This window comes from Sorex fumeus, unplaced genomic scaffold (genome assembly GCF_029834395.1).
Source record: "Sorex fumeus unplaced genomic scaffold, SorFum_2.1 ptg000098l, whole genome shotgun sequence".
NCBI lineage: Eukaryota > Metazoa > Chordata > Mammalia > Eulipotyphla > Soricidae > Sorex > Sorex fumeus.
The window spans coordinates 85,432,320-85,451,766 of record NW_026606155.1 but is presented as its reverse complement, the minus strand read 5'-3'; the positions used below and the strand labels follow the sequence as shown (position 1 = coordinate 85,451,766).

Sequence of the window (19,447 nt, the reverse complement as noted above, 5' to 3'; positions counted from 1 at the left end):
TGTATTTATTAAACATTTTTCTGTACTAGTTTTAGTAAATTTTGAAATTATTTATAGACAACTATGAATTTTTTTAGATAACTGTCTAAATCAGTAACTTCCATTCTGATCTTCTCTGAGATATTTTGATAGTTATTTGGCCAAAGAATGATAATATAACTTTGGAATTCCTTTTGGAGAGAGACCAATATCATATTAGCAAATTAAAAACTGAAAAAAAACCCCTTAGGTTTAATTTCTTTTATATGTTAAATGTTAAATGTTGGGCATTTCGGGGATCAGAAAGTGTAGTGTAATGGATAAGATGCTTGTCTAGCACACAGCCAGCCTGGGTTCAGTCCCCAGAATTGCATATGGTTCCCCAAGTCCTACCAGAAGTGATCCCTGAATGCACAGCCAGGAGTAGATCATGAGCACCATCAGGTATAGCCCCCCCCAAATCTAAATAAACACATGTTGGACATCTGCTAATATCTTGAGCTAGTATCAGAGAATCAGACCTTGAAAAAATGCTTCTGTAGATAACTGGTATGGAACCAATTTTAGACAGCCACCTATGTAAAGAAAAATTAGAGGTGAAAGTAGTTGTGTATCGTAAGTCTAAATCTGTAGCTCTAAGGACAAAGACTTACTAGCCATTATTGCAATTGTGTGGAGCTATAGCACAGCGGGTAGGGCGTTCGCCTTACAAGCGGCCAACATGGCCAACCCGAGTTCGATTTCTCCGCCCCTCTCGGAGAGCCCGGCAAGCTACCGAGAGTATTCGATATGCCAGACACAGTAACAACAAAGTCTCCAATGGAGACGTTACTGGGCCCGCTCGAGCAAATCGACGATCAACGGGAGGGCCTTTACCTTTTACCTTTTATTGCAATTGTAGTACTTTATGTGGTGGTTATTATATATCATGCACTTAATCAGTCATCAGCTTTCCTTTTTATTTTTTGTAATTTTACTTAAATTTTTCTTTCTGTGTACTTTTGTTTTGGGGCCATATTTGTCAGTGCTTAGGAGTCATTCTTAGTGGTGCTCTCAGGAACTATTTGGGATGCCAAAGATTGATGTGCAAGGCACAAGCCTTACCCGCGGTACTATCACTCAGGCCCCAGATTGTTTTGTTATTTTGTTTTTGGGCTACACTTGACAGTATTCAGGCTTTACTCCTGATTCTGTGCTCACGTATGGATTGGCCATTTGCACAGCAGGCGCCCTACCTGCTGTACTATTGCTCCACCCTTCAACCTCCCTTTTTAAAGATAAAATTGTTTAGGAACTAGGGTTCAAAGGGCTAGAGCTCATGCTTTGCATATAGGAGCCTGCGTTCAATCCCTGGCACCATGTGATCTTTCGTAGTATTGCTAGGAGTGATCCCCAAGCACCAGAGTGGTGTGGTCCCCTCCAACATGAAACCAAATGCAAAAATATTATTTAAATGAAACCAAACAAAATTTTTTTTATTAAACTAGGCTCTCATTTCAATAGTACTTCTCATTTCTATCCAGATACAAGGTGACTTTCTTTCCGAATAGGTGCCTTTATTTTTTGGAGCAAGATGAAAATCTTTTCAGAAAGAGTTGATAATTGGTGCAGATGTCTTTTAGTTTCCTGTCTAGAAGTGATAATTCATGCATTCCCCTGTCCAGCACAATTGGTTAATGAGTAATTGCACCCATTCTGCTTGTTTGTTACCTGATTTTTTTATATATTTTGGTCTGTTTTATTTAAACTTTCAGGAGTCATTAATTACAGATTATCTTGAAGTAAAATGTAACATTAGAAATAGAACTTCATGGTCTTGACACTTAAAATGACTATGTCTTCAAAAGCCAAAGTAATGTGATCATTTGAATTATCAGAACCAATCAGATTACATGAAACTGGAACTTCTAAAAAGATTGCTTAGGTAATGTAGTTAGAAACATGTTAGCGTTTATGATATTTATGTACAGAGTACTTCACCCCACCATGAAATAGGGACTCTTTCTCCAAACTGTTTATAGTTAAGTATGGGAGAAAAGGCATATATGTATACAGTTCCATAAACAACTGCTTAGGAGTCAGAGTAGAAAGAAGATACCTATACTAGAAAAAAAAAGTGATTTCTGGAATAGAATACTTAGTTTTGTTTTTGTGGGGTTTTATTTAACCTGACAAGACCTTTATATAATGCCATAATAATAGTAATATATTAACCTGGTAAGACCTATATTATAAGGTAATATCTTACATAGGACAGGGGTTAGATGGCATCCACAGAGATAATAGTATTATTTTCAGAGCATAGTCACTGGTTCAGGATTACACATGAACACATGTAGGGTGGACTGATAGAAGTGATTATGATTTGAAAGCAGACATATTACTATGAATATGAATCTATTCACAGGAAGTGAATAATGTTCAGAATCCACTTGGGGATAAACAGAATTAAGTAGTTGTCAGTTCAGAGTATAGAATAGGCTAAATAGTGGTGAATTGATCTGAAACATTGATTAATAGTTCTTAGGTCATTTGAAATGGTAGTATGAATCTGTAATCAGTTTACTTTTTAAAAGAGCTCTTGAAGATAGGAGTAGGCCTAACAAATTAGGAGACATTTTCTGGGTATTCTTAATTTGGAATGTTGGGAAATAGTGAAAGATTACACGAGAAGGATAGCTTGAAGCTAGATGATAAAAATCTTTGAATTCCAGGCTGAGGAATTTATATACTTTATTGGATTTTGAGACTACTGATCTGGCATTAATTGTGAGGGTGAATTAGAATAAGAATTTGGAGGTGGAAAGACAAATAAATTAGAAAGCGGTCTAGGTGTAAAATGATAAGAACCCAAATGAGAGCATTAGTAATGGGGAGGAAGGACAAATTCTGGACATCATCCAAAAGAATTAATGGCCAGAGCAAGAATACAGCAAGTAGGGTGTTTGCCTTGTATGTGGCTGACCTGGGTTTAATTTCTCAGCACCCAATATGATCCCCAAGCCAGCTAGGAGTAAATCCTGTATATAAAGCCAGCCAGGAGTAAGCCCTGAGTACCCTATTTTTTACGTTTTGTAAAAAATAGGATTAATTAAATGTAGGAACTAATAGAGTATAGAAGAGAATAGCGGAAACTATAAAAAAGATTCCAAGACTATTTGCTGATTTTCCTATTAATAAATTCTGTTATTGGGATAGATAAGAAGTTTAAGTTTTTTGGGGGAATAGTCATGGTGGGATATCCAGCAAACTTCTTGCAATGCAGAATGGGTATTTTGTAAAGTTGAGACTAGAGAGTTAGCCCCGTGACAGTATTAACTCAGGTTCTTTTTTTTTTTTTTTTTTTTGCTTTTGGGTCACACCCAGCGATGCACAGGGGTTACTCCTGGCTCTTTGCTCAGGAATTACCCCTGGCGGTGCTCAGGGGACCATATGGGATGCTGGGAATCCAACCTGGGTTGGCCACATATAAGGCAAAAGCCCTACCCGCTGTGCTATTGCTACAGCCCCTTAACTCAGGTTCTAAGGAGTAAGGAAGAATGACAGAATTTTGGTATTTCTGTTCTTCTGAATTAAAAGGTTTCAATTAGGGAGGTAAAGAAGGTATTTTCAAGGATATAAGGTGTTCAGAAGCAGGAATTGGTCAGCAATACTGTTTACCTTACATCCATCCTTTCTGATAAACAGTGATTAGAGAGAGAGAATATTTCTGACAACTCTTTCCAACCCTACTCTTCCTTTATGCTAATTAATACGTTTCATAATACCCCCCCATTTCCCCCTGAATTGAATAGGTAACATTTAATATATCATTAGTGTGTGTTTCTCTCTCTCTCTCTCTCTCTCTCTCTCTTTTGCTGAGGATCAAACTCAGGGCCTCATTCATGCAAGGCAAGTATTCTTTAGCTAAGCTATATGTCTAACTTTCGTTATGTAATATTTCTTTTAAATAATCTTTAATAGAAATATGATGTCTTAGTAAAGTAAGTAAGTAAAGGCTCTCCCGTTGATCATCGATTTGCTCGAGCGGGCCCAGTAACGTCTCCATTGGAGACTTTGTTGTTACTGTGTCTGGCATATCGAATACGTCACGGGGAGCTTGCCAGGCTCTGCCGTGCGGGCGAGATACTCTCGGTAGCTTGTCGGACTCTCCGAGAGGGGCGGAGGAATCGAACTCGGGTCGGCCATGTTGGCTGCGTGCAAGGCAAACGCCCTACCGCCTTGCTATCGCTCCAGCCCATGATGTCTTAATTGTAAAAATTAGAATATATTAAATAACATGTTAAATTTTCCTTTTTTATTTTTTAACTTTTTGTTTATGATTTTGGGCTACACCCAGTGGTGCTCAGGGCTTCCAGGAGTAAGGCACTTACAGGTTTTGTGCATAGGATCACTCCTGGTGGGGATTGGGGGGACTATATGAGATGCTGTTGGGGGGGGGGAAGGAGGGGTCGCGGTGGATTGAACCCTGGTGGCCAGGCAGCTGTATGCAAGGCAGGCACCCTACCCTCTATACTATTGCTTCAGCCCATTGTTTGGAATGTTTTGTATATGTATTATCTTTCTTTGGTTTGCTTGTTTGTTTTGGGGCCACATTCAGCAGCCCTGAGCGGTTACTACTGACTACTCAGGAATTAACTGCTGTTGGTGCTCGAGGGACCATATCAGATGCAGAAGATCGACCTCAGGATGACTGAGTGCAAGGCAAATGCCCTACCCCGCTGTACTATTGCTTCAGTCCCTGGATACATAATTCTTAAAATATCTGAATGGTTGGGCATGCCTCATAACACATGACATTATCTATGCACCAGTATGCAGAATCACCTTGAAGTATTACAAATGTGAACTGACAAAGTCTACTTTTTTGTGTGACTTAGGTACCATAGAGAAGAGGAAAGTGAGTTACAGTAGAATGAAAAAAGGTAGAAATGTTCCTCAGGCTCTCCTGAGAATAGAGGGAAAGAGTTCAGAATTTTGAGAAAGAGGGGAAATGTTTGAAATGTATTTTGTAGAGTGTGTAAACAATTGATAAGAAATAAGTGGAGTTGTTGAGAAACTTCAAGTGCTTTGCTGAACTTGGATAATTGCTGCTTGATTAGGTTAACATAACTGTAGTTTTCTCGTTGGGAAGAAGAGAAAGACAAAGATACGATATGAAAATGTAAGTTATTGAAATAGTATCTTTGAAAGACTGACCAAAGTATCTGGGTTACATAGACAACATACTAACCTTAAAAAGGTGATTAAAAGATATTGAAGCCTGGGGCTTCTGTAAAATACAGACTGTAGTTAAAGTTTGGGGCTGGAGCGATAGCATAGCGGGTAGGATGTTTGCCTTGTGCGCAGCCAACCTGGGTTTGATTCTTCTGCCCCTCTCGGAGAGCCTGGCAAGCTACCGAGAGTATTCCATCTGCATGGCAACACCTGACAAGCTACCCATGTCATACTTGATATGCCAAAAACAGTAATAAGTCTCACAATGGAGATGTTACTGGTGCCTGCTCAAGCAAATTGATGAACAACAAGAGGACAGTGCTACAGTGCTACAGTCACAGTTTGATTGTCGGGACTGCAAGATTTGCAAAGTTGGGGTTGGAGTCTGATGAGAGGATGATGGGCATCAAAAATGGTCAAGGGTCCAGAGAGATAGCATATATGTATATATGTCAGGTAAGGCTTTTGCCTTGCACACAGCTGCCTAGGTTTATGGTTTGGTCTCATATATGACCCCTGTGCCCTGTTAGGAGAGATTTCTGAGTGTAGAGCCAGGAGTAAGCCATGAGCACCTCTGTGTGACCCCAAAACAAGAAAGGCCAAGCCTGTGGCTTTAAAGGGATGAAACACATGCTTGACATGTACAAGGACCTGCGTTCAATTGCCATCTCCACATGGTCCTCAACTTCTTCCAGTTGTATTCTTGATGACTTCTTACTACCTCCTGCTGAGACTCAGGCTGCCCTCAGCTCTCCGACCTGAGTACTGAGCCACCAGGCTGAGTATCACAGGAGTGGCCCCTGTTAGAAGAAACTGAAGATGGTGGCCATAGTGACCTAACCTGTGAATATTTTTTTCCCCTTTCTGTTCCTGTCCAGCCCAATTACTGAAGAGTTACTTTTAAAAATAGTTCTTTTTCAACCGCCCGGTGTTACTTTGTAGTCATACTTTATAGCCTTAAGACCATTTTCACCATCAGCCACAGCAGAGCATGTGATTAGTTGTTTTATAACAAAATCTTAGCAGGCTGAGTAGTTCAGTGGTAGAACCTGTGCATGGTGCATGATGAAGATCCTGTGTTTGATCCCAGCAACTAGCCAACCAACAAAAACTTTGGGTGAAAGTAATCTGCAAATTGATGTGCTCTTGAAGGATTAGTGACTGGGTGACTACAAAGTAACACCGGGCGGTTGAAAAAGAACTATTTTTAAAAGTAACTCTTCAGTAATTGGGCTGGACAGGAACAGAAAGGGGAAAAAAAATATTCACAGGTTAGGTCACTATGGCCACCATCTTCAGTTTCTTCTAACAGGGGCCACTCCTGTGATACTCAGCCTGGTGGCTCAGTGATCTTCAGCACATTTACAAAATTGTGTGGCCATTATCACTGTGTGGGTTTATGCATTTCCAACTCCTTTATGTCTACTCTTTTTTTTTTTTTTGCTTTTTTATTTGGGGGTTACACCCGGCAATGCTCAGGGCTTCCTCCTGGCTCTGCACTCAGGAATTACCCCTGGCAGTGCTCAGGGGACCATATGGGATGCTGGGAATCAAACCCAGGTTGGCCGCGTGCAAGGCAAATGCCCTACTTGCTGTGCTATTGCTCCAGTCCCTATGTCTACTCTCTTAACTCTCTCTCCTCAACCCAGTTACTGTTTTTTGATAGAGTAACTTTCACTGTAGTTTTCATATGCAATTATATGCTCCTTGGTCCTTGTAACAGTCCAAGAATAATACCCAAGAACTTTTTCCCCAACCAAAAGTGATAAAAGTTTTTCTTCTGCTTTCTTAGAGAAATTTATAGTTTTGAATTTAACTTTTAGGTCTTTGAACCATTGTGAGCTAGTTTTTGTTAACAGTATGAGGTAAAGGTTTAAATTTATCTCTTTGTGTGTGGATGTTAAATCGTCCCAGCAAAACTTGTTGAAAAGACCTTCGTTTCCTGACACTTCATTGAAAATTAATTGTAAAATTGTTACCTCAGTAAAAAAAATAAATTGAAAAAAAATTATTTATAAAAGATTTTCAGTTTTATACCATTGGGCTATGTGGATATCTTAATATCAGTACCACACTGCCCAGATTATTGAAGCTTTATTAAGAATCAGCTTGCCAGGCTCTGCAACAATAGCATAATGGGTAGAGCATTTGCCTTGCACTGAGCTGATCTGGGTTTGATCTCTGGCATGCGTATGGTCCTGCAACCCTGCCTGGAGTGATTTCTGAGTACAGATCCAGGAGTAAGTCCTAAGCACAGGTGGGTGTTCCCTTCCACCCCCCCCCCCCCCAAACAAAAGGAATAAGCACATCAGTTGGGGGTGGTGGTGGAGGGGAAGAAACCAAACCAAAAAAGGGAAAGAGCAATAGTACAGCAGGTAGGGCTCTTGCCTTGCATGAGGCCAACCTGGGTTCAACCCCATATGGTTCCTTGAGACTGCCAGAAGTGATTCTTGAATGCAGAGCCAGGAATAAGTCCTGAGTACCACCACCAGTGACTCAAAAACTAATAAAAAGATACCAAAAGGGGGCAGGCAAGGGAGACCCTGTATTTGATACCCAGCACTGTTTGAACCTGAGCAGCATTGGGCAGAGTACTGCTTGGAATATTCCTCAGCCCTTGGAATATTGGCACTTCTTGGGAGAGCCTCTCCCCTCCTACCATTCCCCACATGAAGGAAATTTCTGTTGAGGTTTTCAATAAGGACCAGTTTGGGTGGGGAGGAGGCTTTTTAACATTAAGAGAAAAAAATTATTTTGAAACTTTATAATGAAAGGAGCACAAGATAAAGATGTTATGGTTTCCTTTAAAGCTTACTAGGTTTAATTGTGAATTTCTAAAAATAATTTACCATTTATTGAGTACTCATCTGTATGTCAGATAGTCGATCATTGCTCTACGCTATGTCAGTATTTATTTTTCGCTTACCCTCTTAAGTTTTGACAAGGCAGAAGTTTTTTATATGAAATATACTGTCTTGCTCCAGTTTTTAAAAACATTTTCTAAGTCTTATACTCTGGAATTTTTATAGGGGACTGTAAATAACCTGAGAATATATCTATTCCCTTGTAATAAGTATAAGGGAATATGTACCTTCATCCCCAAATACAAAGTCAAATAGAAATCAGCTGTGTAGTGTGGAATGGATGGAGAGGTTCGTGGGTCATTGGTAGAGGGGAGTCAACACTGGTGGAGGGAGGGTGTGTTTTTAGAGCACTGTATGCATGAAACCTTACCAGTAATAGTATTGTGTATCATGGTGTGTCCATAAAAACTGAAGGAAAAGAACGAGTCCAACTGTTTTGAAAGTGGTACTATGAGAACAAGGGTTCCTCTGAAGTGTATAACAGGACCTTGTGATTCAGGTTTTGGTAGTTGTTCATTCATAGTTATGAATAATTGTAGCATGGGAAGTGAGTATAATTTTAACTATACTGTTTCCAAATTTTTTTACTGTAATATATAACACCTTTCTATACTTTGATCTCATCTTGTTCTCCTTTTTATTTCTGCCTTTGCATTAGTGTCTGATGAGAGCTTGATCATGATTATTCTAGAGACTGCTTTTTTTCCTCCTTTTTTGTCTTGTGTCTCATTTCTCATTTCTCCTCACATTGAAAGCAAGCAGACGTAATAAAGGGAGATTGAATAGTATTTCATCTTTCACTACTTATCTCCATTCTTCAGCTGTGCATCCAGAGACCCTTGTGCATGAAGACAGATTTGTTCTATGGCCTCGGAGTTGGGTGCCGGGGACGATGGCGGCTGTACTGAGCTGGCAAAGCCCCTCTATCTTCAGTACCTGGAGAGGGCCCTCCGGTTGGACCATTTCCTGCGACAAACATCAGCCATCTTCAACAGGAATATTTCTAGGTATCCCATTCCATCCTCCCAAGTATTTGAGTATATATTTGATTCCCATTATTTCTGTATATCTTTTATAGTTTTTGATATATTCTTTTTCTCTTTCCTTTCAAAAAAACAACTTATTCAGATTATCAGCCTCTTTCTGTAATGTTTTTTTAACCATAACTTAGAATTACTATTCTATTATCTATTTTGCTGGCAAGACTGTAACTGAATTCACCTTTCTTCAATTTATAGTGATGAAAGTGAAGATGGACTGGATGACAGTAACCCATTATTGCCCCAGTCTGGGGATCCCTTAATACAAGTTAAGGAAGAGCCTTCCAATTCATTGCTTGGTGAACCTTCTGGATCAGGCAATTCTGGAATGTTAAACACATACTCACTGAATGGAGTTCTACAATCAGGTCAGTGTGATGTGAAACCCCTCTTTATACTAATGATTCTCTTGGGGCAGTCATCCTTTTCATTTTTTTATTCTTTATGTTTGTTTCTTTTTTACTCAGAATCGAAATCTGACAAAGGGAATTTATATAACTTCTCTAAGTTGAAGAAAAGCAGAAAGTGGCTAAAGGTAAGAGATAAGGCAAAATTCTTATCACGGTATCACTATCCTCCCGTTGTTCATTTGCTCAAGCAGCCATCAGTAACACCTCCATTGTGAGACTTGTTGCTGTTTTTGGCATTTCGAATACATCATGGTAGTTTGCCAGGCTCTGAGAATTCTTATAATTCTTATAATTTAAATAACATACTAAAATTGCAAATGCAAGGGAAAGTTACTGACACCTTCTTGAACATTGGTAGAAATTTGTCTAGATTTTAAAAAATATATCAGTAAGATGCTTGCCCTTGATCGCTCACATGATTGGTGGAGTAATTAATCTAGTTCTCATCAGTCCCTGAGTTCACTCAACAAATCCTGACTGAGCATATTCTACGTGCCAAATACTGTTGTAGAATGACAGGGTTCCTGCCCTGGGGAACCTATATTCTAATAAAGGGTAGTTAGAATTAAGTCTGTAGACAAAGCACTGTCCTCCCGTTGTTCGTTGATTTGCTTGAGCGGGCCCAGTCTCCATTGTGAGACTTGTTGTTACTGTGTTTGGCATATCGAATACGTCACGGGTAGCTTGCCAGGCGAGATACTCTCGGTAGCTTGCTGGGCTCCCTGAGAGGGGCGGAGGAATCGAACTCAGTTTGGCCAGGTAGGCCACGAGTAAGGCAAACGCCCTACCCTCTGTGCTGTCGCTCCAGCCCAAGAATAAATTTAATTGCTTTTTAAAAGGTACAGCATTTCAGTCAATTTCTGAATGATAAGTGAGATCACGTGAAGGTATAAGCTAATTTTAATCAGAAGGGACAATTACATGTTCTGAGAAAAGAATTATCTTGTTTGTATGAAAAAGAAAGCTGATAACATCTAGAGCATAGTGAGTAAGGGGATGGTAGATAAGTTTAGGAGGCCTGGTCACTTAGGGCTTTGTACACCATGTTAAAGAAGTGGTATAATCTCATTTAGAGTTTTCTAAGATTACTGTCATTTGACACATTCAGTTAAGGCTGGCATTTATTCTAGTTATTTCTCTGTTTCTTATTTTTCTTGTTCAGATAACTTTCATTTTCTTTATTATCATTATTAGGCACCTGTAAAAGAATTGTGTACAAAAAGTTTGGTTTTCTTCATATCGGTGAGAATTGGAGTTATAAAGAATGCAAAAAATTTTTGACCGTCACATTTAAAAAAAAAAAAAAGAGGGCCCGAGACATAGTACAGTGGGTAGGGTGCTTGCCTTGCCAAACTGGCTAATCTGGGTTTGACCCCAAATGATCCCCCGAGTACTTCCAGAAGTGATTTCTGAGTGCAGAACCAGACTCTTAGCATCACTTGGCGTGGCCCCAAAATTTAAAAAAAATTTTAAGAAATGTAATATTGGGACCGGGGATGTGATTCAAGTGGTAGAGCACTTGCCTTGAAAATGTGAGGCCCCTGGGTTTGATCCTCAGTAGCATGCAATTCCTGAACTCCCTACCTAGTGCAAAATGAGATATAATTAAATACCAATAAGAGATACTTTTGTTTTTCCCCATTATTTTGGGCCATACTCAGTGGTGCTTAGGGCTTATTCCTGGATCTGCACTCAGGGATCACTTCTGGTGGGATTTGGGGAATCATACCTAGATCAAACCTGGGTCAGCTCTGCGTAAGATAAGTGCTCTTCTCAACTCTATTATCGCTCTGGCCCAGATCTGCTATTTTAAAGTTTTTAAATTTATTTGAAATTTATTTGAAATGGGAAGTTTATATCACACCCAGAGATGCTTGCAGGCTACTCTTTGCTCTGTGCTCGGGGGTCACTCTTGGCAATACTCAGGACATGTGGTACCAGAAGATTGAACCAGGGTCAGCTGTATGCAAAACAAATTTCTAAAGCCCTGTACTACTTTGGTGCCTTACAGACTTTTTGGTGTTTCTTTCGTTTCATGTTTTTTTTCCTTTTTTCCCCCTTTTTTGGGGGCCACGCTCAGCAGTGCTCAGGGTTATTCCTGGCTCTGAACTCAGGAATCACCCCTGGTGGTGCACAGGGAGGACCATGTGGATTGCCAGGGATTGAAACCCAGTTTAGCTGCATGCAAGGCAAATACCCTACCAACTGTACTATCTCTCTACCATGGTACCTTACAGTTGTTGATATAGTACATTCATATTGTTTGTACAACTTTTACCTTTAATTACTCCAGAACGAAACACTGCATTAGCAATCTTTTTTTATTTCTATTTCTGTTTCCTCAGTCCTTTCCAACCACCAGTCTTTTTTCTGTCTTTATGGATTTTTTTCCGGACATTTCATATAAATGGAATCACATAGCATGCAACTTGCTTTTTTGTTTTTGTTTTGGGGCTATACCAGCAGTGCTCAGGGCTTACTCCTTGGTCTGCGCTCAGGAACCACTCTTGGTGGAGCTCTGGAGACCATATGGGGTGCTGGAGATTGAACCCTGCTTGGCCATGTGCAAGGCAAGCACCCTACTCACTGTACTATTGCTCCAGCCTGCGTGCGACTCTTAGAAATAGAATAAAACATCTGATTTCTTTCAATTAGTGCATAATGTTTTCAAGGCTTATTCATATTGTAGCACTCTATAGTTCATTCCTTCTAATATATATTAATTACTATTTAGTGTATAAATAATACCATGAATGTATTTTGTTTATCCAATTATCAATAAATGGATTCCATTACTTGCCATCATAGCTTGCTTTTTTATATTCCTTTATACCACTTGGTTTTGGTTTTAATTTTTTTTTGCCTTGGTGTTTGGCTTTATGTGGAAGTAGTAAAATCTGGTCTTGTTGCCATTTATAGCATTTCTATGTTTTAGTATTTGCTTAATTCATACCCACTAAGTGTAATGGCACTCTTTGCTTTTGTGTTTTATTGAATTGGTGAAGAATGGTACAGTAGATAGGAAATTGGAATGACTGTCCTTCAGGTATTTTTTACTTTTAGGAAAAGATGCTTTAATTGAAAGAGAATCTGCTTTATAGTAGAAGTCCCATTTACGTTTCCTCCTTTTTCCAGAATATTCTGCTAAGTGATGAGTCCAGTGAGGCAGATTCTCAGAGTGAAGATAGTGAAGAAGAAGAAGAGGAGGAAGAACTCAATCTCAGTAGAGAAGATCTTCATAATATGCTACGGCTGCACAAGTACAAGAAACTTCATCAGACTAAGTATAGCAAAGACAAGGAGGTGAGAGTTTGAGGGAAATGCAGACCTTCATGCTGAGTACTCTGATCTATAGTCATTCTAGGTTAATTATTTTAACTTCATATTTAGGTGTCGGAAGGTCAGTGCTACAGTGCATTTAGGTGTATGGTATTGAATTTTTTTTTAGTTTTATTTTCATAGAGTCGTTTACAGTGATTGATTACATTCAGTATTTCAGCACCATTCTCACCACCATTACACCTTCCCATCACCATTATTTTGAAGTTTCCCACCACAACCTAAGCCTACTCCAAAGGCAGATGCTAAATAATTTATGCTAAATACCATATGGTATTGCTTGTTATGAACAATTGACTAAAAATGATTCAAAAAGGTTTCCTTAGAGGAAAGTATGTGAAAATTGTATCTCTTCGTGGAGTCATTAACCCCTGTATTAGGGATCACTAATATGTCAGATGGTGATTTTGGGGTCCAGCGGCATCTCTGCAGCGTGTTGCTCTCTTCTGAGATTCATTTATGAGTCTCTCGATCATGGCTGTTAATGCACCTCAATGGCGCCCAGAGGCGGTTTGTGGATGTGACTACCTGGAAGCCAGAAGCATACGGAGATGGGAGGAACAAAGGGAGATTGGATGAGCCTGGAGATTTCAGTCACAAGTCCTGCATATGTGGGTTTTTCAGTGGATCCAATCTCATGCGTGGGTAGCTCTGAGATTTAGAAGCATAAAGTGTTTTATATTTTTATTTCTAATAGCTTTTATTCGCATAGCTGATGAACCCATTTTGGTGTTGAAATGAAGAAATTTTCAATTTTCATTTTAATTTTCTATTAACTAAATCTGCATTGGTCTTTCATGGGAAGATTACTGTATTTCTGAGCTATGGTTTTCGTTGGCTTCAAGGAAAATTTGAAGTTGTGCTAGAGAACACAGATGGACCCTTCTAATCATCACTGTTTGCCCTGCTTCAGTTGCAGCAATACCAGTACTACAGTGCAGGCCTGCTCTCCACATATGATCCTTTTTATGAACAACAACGGCATCTCCTTGGACCCAAAAAAAAGAAATTCAAGGAAGAGAAGAAACTTAAAGGTGCACTATTTACTCATTTCTAGTTTCAGGATTGTGTGTTGCCTACTCTGGGGCATTTGGACCTGAATCCATGTAGTGGGAATTTGGTTTATCCAAACAACACTAGTTTCCCTTTTCTAAATAGAAATACTAGTCCTATTAACCTTAGCTCCTTATTTGAGTGATGTTTTCTAGAATTGGACATAAGAGCTCAGATTAGGGGACTGGAGCGATAGTACATCTAGTAGGGTGCTTGCCTTGTACACGGCTGACCCGGGTTTCATCCCAGCATCGCATATGGTTCCCCAAGCAATGACCAGCAATTCCTGAGTGCAGAGCCAGGAATAACCTCTGAGCATTGCCAGGTGCAAAACAACACAAACAAAAGATCTGGTTTTCTGCCAGGGAGATAACTCAAAGGGCTGGAGCACATGCAGGAAAACTAGGTTTGATCCCTTTCACCACAGGAGGCTCCCTCCCTCCCATCCCCCCCCCAAAAAAAAAACGCAGAAAAGAAAAAGCTGTAGTGCTCTATAGCTTTGATAATAGTGGTTTAAACTTAATTAGTTCATTTTTACATACTTTGAAAGTATTGGAAATGTTCTGGGAGATGAAGAAGTTGGTTTTGCACAGGGAAGTGGAAAGAGTAACCTGAAGTGTTTGGGAGTAGTAATTGTTGCTAAATGTGGTGATTTAAATAGATCACCTCTTGATGATCTTCTGTAGTGTTTGTTTACATGTTTGCCAGGAAGTGTCCTTTCCTCTCTTAAAGGGAACTCTCAGCTGCAGGAAATCAGGAAGGAACTAGGAAGGGAAAGTTTTAATTATCAGTTCTAGGCAGATTTTATTTCTATCAAGGTCTGAACTCTACTCAAAAAGACTCTTTGCCCTTCTTCCCTTACCTAGCGATGCTCAGAGGCTTCTCCATCAGTGTTCAGAGTCATTTTCAATGGTGCTCAGGACATCATGTGCCAGGAATTGAACCTGGGACTAAAAGTGCAAAGCCTGTGCTCCAACATATTGAGTCATCTTCCCAGTCTTCGCATGTTTTTTTGTTTATTTCTTCTGCTCCACGTCTTTTCTCTCCAATTATGTTTTTGTTCCATACATATGGATTTGCTTCAGAGGTCTTAATGTCCTATTAGTTAATGCACATTTCTTTCTCTTTCTCTTTAGTCTTCTTAGGTTGCACAAGGGGACTGGAGCGATAGCACAGCGGGTAGGGCGTTTGCCTTGCACACAGCCAACATGGCCGACCTGAGTTCGATTCCTCCGCCCTTTTCGGAGAGCCCGGCAAGCTACCGAGAGTATCTTGCCTGCACAGCAAAGCCTGGCTAGCTCCCCGTGATGTATTAGATATGCCAAACAAAGTAACAAGTCTCACAATGTTACTGGGCCTGCTCGAGCAAATCGGGGAATAACACAGTGACAGTGATGTTGCACAGGCTGAGATGTTTCCCCTTAAAAATCATTATTTGAGCTTATTTTAACTTCATAAGTCTCTTTTCCTATTGCTAGGCTCAAGAGAAATTGTTTTATGATTTAATTCTGTATTTATGTTCAGTGCAAGCAGAATAATTATCCAGTGTTCTCTTCTAATATAGTAAAAAAATCTTCCTCTTGAAATATTCATGTACCCAAACGGATGAAGAAATACACATTGCTGGGCTTTGTAAGATAAGGAAAAAACATCAATGATATTGTTGATAATCATGATGTTGTTTTATAATAGTCTGCTTTGGAAGGAAATTGCAGTATGCTGAGTGTTTATTTCTTTTGCAGCCAAGTTGAAAAAAGTGAAGAAAAAAAGACGAAGGGATGAAGAACTTTCCTCAGAAGAGTCCCCTCGTCGCCATCACCACCAAACCAAAGTCTTTGCCAAGTTTTCTCATGATGCACCTCCTCCTGGCACCAAGAAGAAGCACTTATCCATTGAGCAGCTTAATGCTCGTCGCAGGAAAGTATGGCTCAGCATTGTGAAAAAGGAACTACCAAAAGTAAGTGAGTTGGCGATGGCAGGATTTTTTGTTTTCTGTGAGACTTGGATGTATTCACATATTCCAGATAGGAAAATAGTTCTAGGCCAAAAATCTTGGGAGGTCTCTTTAAGGAAGGAACATTGTGTTGTGCATATCAATAGAGATTTGATGACAAATGGATAGAAACTAAGGGAAATTTAAAAGGACGAGGAAAGTTGTTAAGCAAATATGTAAACTTTTGAATATAGCAGTCACTAGAAAAGATGGCGAAGGAGCCAGAGAAACATGTTTAAGCATTATTGAATAAAGATGGGCGGGATTGGGGGTGGACAATAGTTGGAATTTGTCAAAACAAAGGTGACAAGGTGAAGGCACTTTTCATGGTCAAAGTTACAATTATTTGAAGAACAAAATAAATGATAGTAATGAATTTAACCCATAGCATAAAAGAAGTATTTGTGAGTCTACACTGTTGTCAATAAATGGTTGAGTATATTAATAGGTAGGGTAGACAGAGGTCTTGTATAAGATTTCTATTTATTGAGTGTACAAGGAAAAAAGGGTTGTGGGAAGGTTCTTTTTTTTCCTCTTTGGGCTTTGCAAGCTACCCGTGATGTATTCGATATGCCAAACACAGTAATAACAAAGTCTCACGATGGAGACGTTATTGGGCCCGCTGGAGAAAATCGATGAACAACGGGAGGACAGTGACAGTGAGTCACACCCAGTGATGCTCAAGGGTTACTTCTGGCTCTGCACTCAGCAGTTGCTCCAGTGGTGCTTGGAGTACCATATAGGATGCTGGGTCAGCCACTTGCAAGATAAATGTCTTACCAGCTGTGCTATTGCTCTGGCCCTGTGAGAAGCATTATTATGCAGCCTTCTCAGTAATTGTTGTTGACTGAACCTAATGAGGAATGCTAAAATTAAAGGGTAAAAGATAGAAGAGAAACAATTTACATAGACTCAAATCATCTACCCCATTATATGTATTAACGCATAGGGAAAGATTACTATAGTAAAAAAAAACTGATGAGTGCATCTTACCAAATTTTTAGAGTAAATAGCACTATTAAATTTTGACATAATTTTGTGGTATTCTTGCCAAAATGTGTTAAGTAACAAAGATTGAGGAAATATTACAGAAAGCTTCAAGAATGATTGAGATGTTACACTTGCTTATTTCGTCTTAAGAGATTAATGAGAAAAGCAACTAAATGTTATCCTATAGAATCCTAGAAAAGCAGCCGGATACTGATGGGAAATTCTTAACATTCAAATGAAACCTCTAGTTAATATTTTGCCAGTTTAATTTCCTTTTTAATGATTGTACTATGGTTATATAAGAGGCTAAAATTAGGGAAATCGGGGGGAGGGACGTAAGGGAACTCTGCACTATTTTTTGCAACTTTTCTATAAGTCTAAAATTAGTTCAAAACAATGTTTTAAAAAATATATGGCAAGAATAATGCAAGGAACAGCCATGTATCCTTTGCTTATAGTTGGCAGTTGTTTTCTTTGCTTTTGTTTTACAAATGCATACATTTTTTCCCCATCCATTTTAGATTTTCTCCTCCAGGGTTAGATTGAAATTTTGTTAGTTTCAGATTCCTAATAACTTAATGAGTATTTCTTAATAAAAAAGACATTTTCTCGTAATTGCAAAGAAGCCATAATGATTATTATCTGGGGGCCATGAATAAATGGTACATTGATTAGGATGTTCATGTGTAGCATTTGCCTCACCTGGGTCTGATTTCTGGCCTTGCTGGTTTCAGCCCTGGAGGCCCCCGGCACAATTGAGCTGGTCCTAACACCACAGTGACCTGAGCATCCTCTGGCCCACATGCGAACCACTGGCTCAGTTGGCCAAGAATCATAGGTGGGGCCCTGGGATCTCCTGAGCACTGCATGGGATGTACCTTTTCCCCACCAAGAAAAATTATTATCTGATCAGCAGGCCATATTCAACTTTATTCAGTTGATTCGATGTCCGTTATGAGCCATTTCTCTCCCCCCCTGCACTCCCCTTTCATGATTTAATCTGAGATCCAGTCTGGGGCTACATATATTTAGTTACCAAATTTCCTTAATCTCCTTAAATCTGCAACAGTTCCTAGTTTTGATGACTTCTTATTTGTTTGTTTAATAATATTGGCCTTAGGACTGGAGAAATAGCACAGGAACTTGATTTCCTGCCTTGCTATCATAGGATCATGGCTTCTGGTACTTGGTATCCCACATGCACTGAAAACAGCCCTGCTGGCACTACTGTTGGGGCCTTACAGCTCTGTTGTAATCCCTAGTGATGCAGTTTGCTTATCCACCGTGAGATGGGTGCAAGTACCATAAAGAGGAGTCCAACTCTTACTGAGTGCCACCAAAAAAAAAAAAAATACAACAAAAGTAGTACAGCCAGTTAGTTGGTAGGGTGGTTTTGACTTTGGACTTTGTGTGATAGTTCCTTACAATTAGGTTTGGGTTATGTAATTTTGTCACAGTCACCAGGGAAGAAATGGGTATTACTTGGTATTGTATCAAGAGACCTACAGTTTCTTGTTCTTGATATTGGTGATACTACCTTTGAATTCTTGGTATGGTGGTGTTTCTCTACTGTATGATTACTATTAATAAGCATTTTTGGAAAGGAAATTTGTATGTGAGCTCTCTTTTTTTTCTATTACCCTCTTATCTCTGTTGATGTTGCAATGACTTATTGCTGTGCTCACATGTGCTTACAGGGACCGGGGGTGCTGGGAATATGACTACAGTATGTGGTCTGGGTGCATATCTGGGGTGTTGTGGGGTATCGCTAGATACTGTTTGTGGTGCTGGTGATAACAGAAAGCACAGTACCAAACAAAAGTAAAGATGACAGGATTGCATTGCTTGTTTCCAAGCAGTGCTCAGAAGGCCTGAAGCCCCATGAGCCTTAACCACCTCCACCCCCCCCCCCCCCCATGCCTCTGTACTATCTCTGCAGCCCCTCCTGAGCATTCTTGATGGAAAAACTGGAAAATCTGCTTGGTGCTTTGGGGCTAAGGCTTCAGGTGATACCTATCTGGTAGTAATAAATTTAGTAGGGATATTTGAGATTCTTTAAACAGACAAAAATTTTTATAGAGGGCCTAAAATTAAAGGAATTTGGGTTGGTAATATGACAAAGATGACTTTTAGGCCCTCTGTGTAACTTTGAAGTTATATTTCTTCAGAATCAAGGATTGAGCCCCTTTGCGTGGGGGGCAGGGTGGGGGACACACTAAACCTTTTTATGGTCAGAGAGCCACTTAGCTCTTTCATCTGCTCTCAGGTCGAATCATCATGGAAAATCTAGTCTCTGTTGAGGTTGTGCGGGTTTTTTTTTTGTTTTGAGTAGAAATGGAAGGAATGATGAGCAGTTTTAGATGTTGTCATCTTACATTTTCGGACTGTTTCAGACTTTTTGTTAAAGATGAGACTGTCATAGCAGAAATTGAATAATATTGGCAGCAGATTTGCAATAATTGGAGGAGGGTTCTAATTAGTCACAAAGCCAATTTACCTTTTCTCAAACAGTTCCTGAATATGGGCATTCTGCTTTGGCTCTTTGTAGATCAGCTTTAGTCA

At 39.6% G+C, this 19,447-nt stretch overlaps 1 protein-coding gene across 2 annotated transcripts in view; it reads left to right on the top strand.

Moving 5' to 3' along the window:
• INO80 (INO80 complex ATPase subunit) overlaps positions 1–19,447 on the top strand; it is a 113,372-nt gene that overhangs the window by 12,566 nt on the left and 81,359 nt on the right. For both annotated transcript variants that reach the window (XM_056133677.1, XM_056133675.1), the window contains exons 2-7: positions 8,882–9,067; positions 9,299–9,468; positions 9,568–9,635; positions 12,646–12,813; positions 13,763–13,883; positions 15,645–15,859. In XM_056133677.1, the coding sequence (XP_055989652.1) occupies positions 8,925–9,067; positions 9,299–9,468; positions 9,568–9,635; positions 12,646–12,813; positions 13,763–13,883; positions 15,645–15,859 (885 nt within the window). In that variant the 5' untranslated portion in view covers positions 8,882–8,924. The remainder of the gene's footprint in view (positions 1–8,881; positions 9,068–9,298; positions 9,469–9,567; positions 9,636–12,645; positions 12,814–13,762; positions 13,884–15,644; positions 15,860–19,447) is intronic.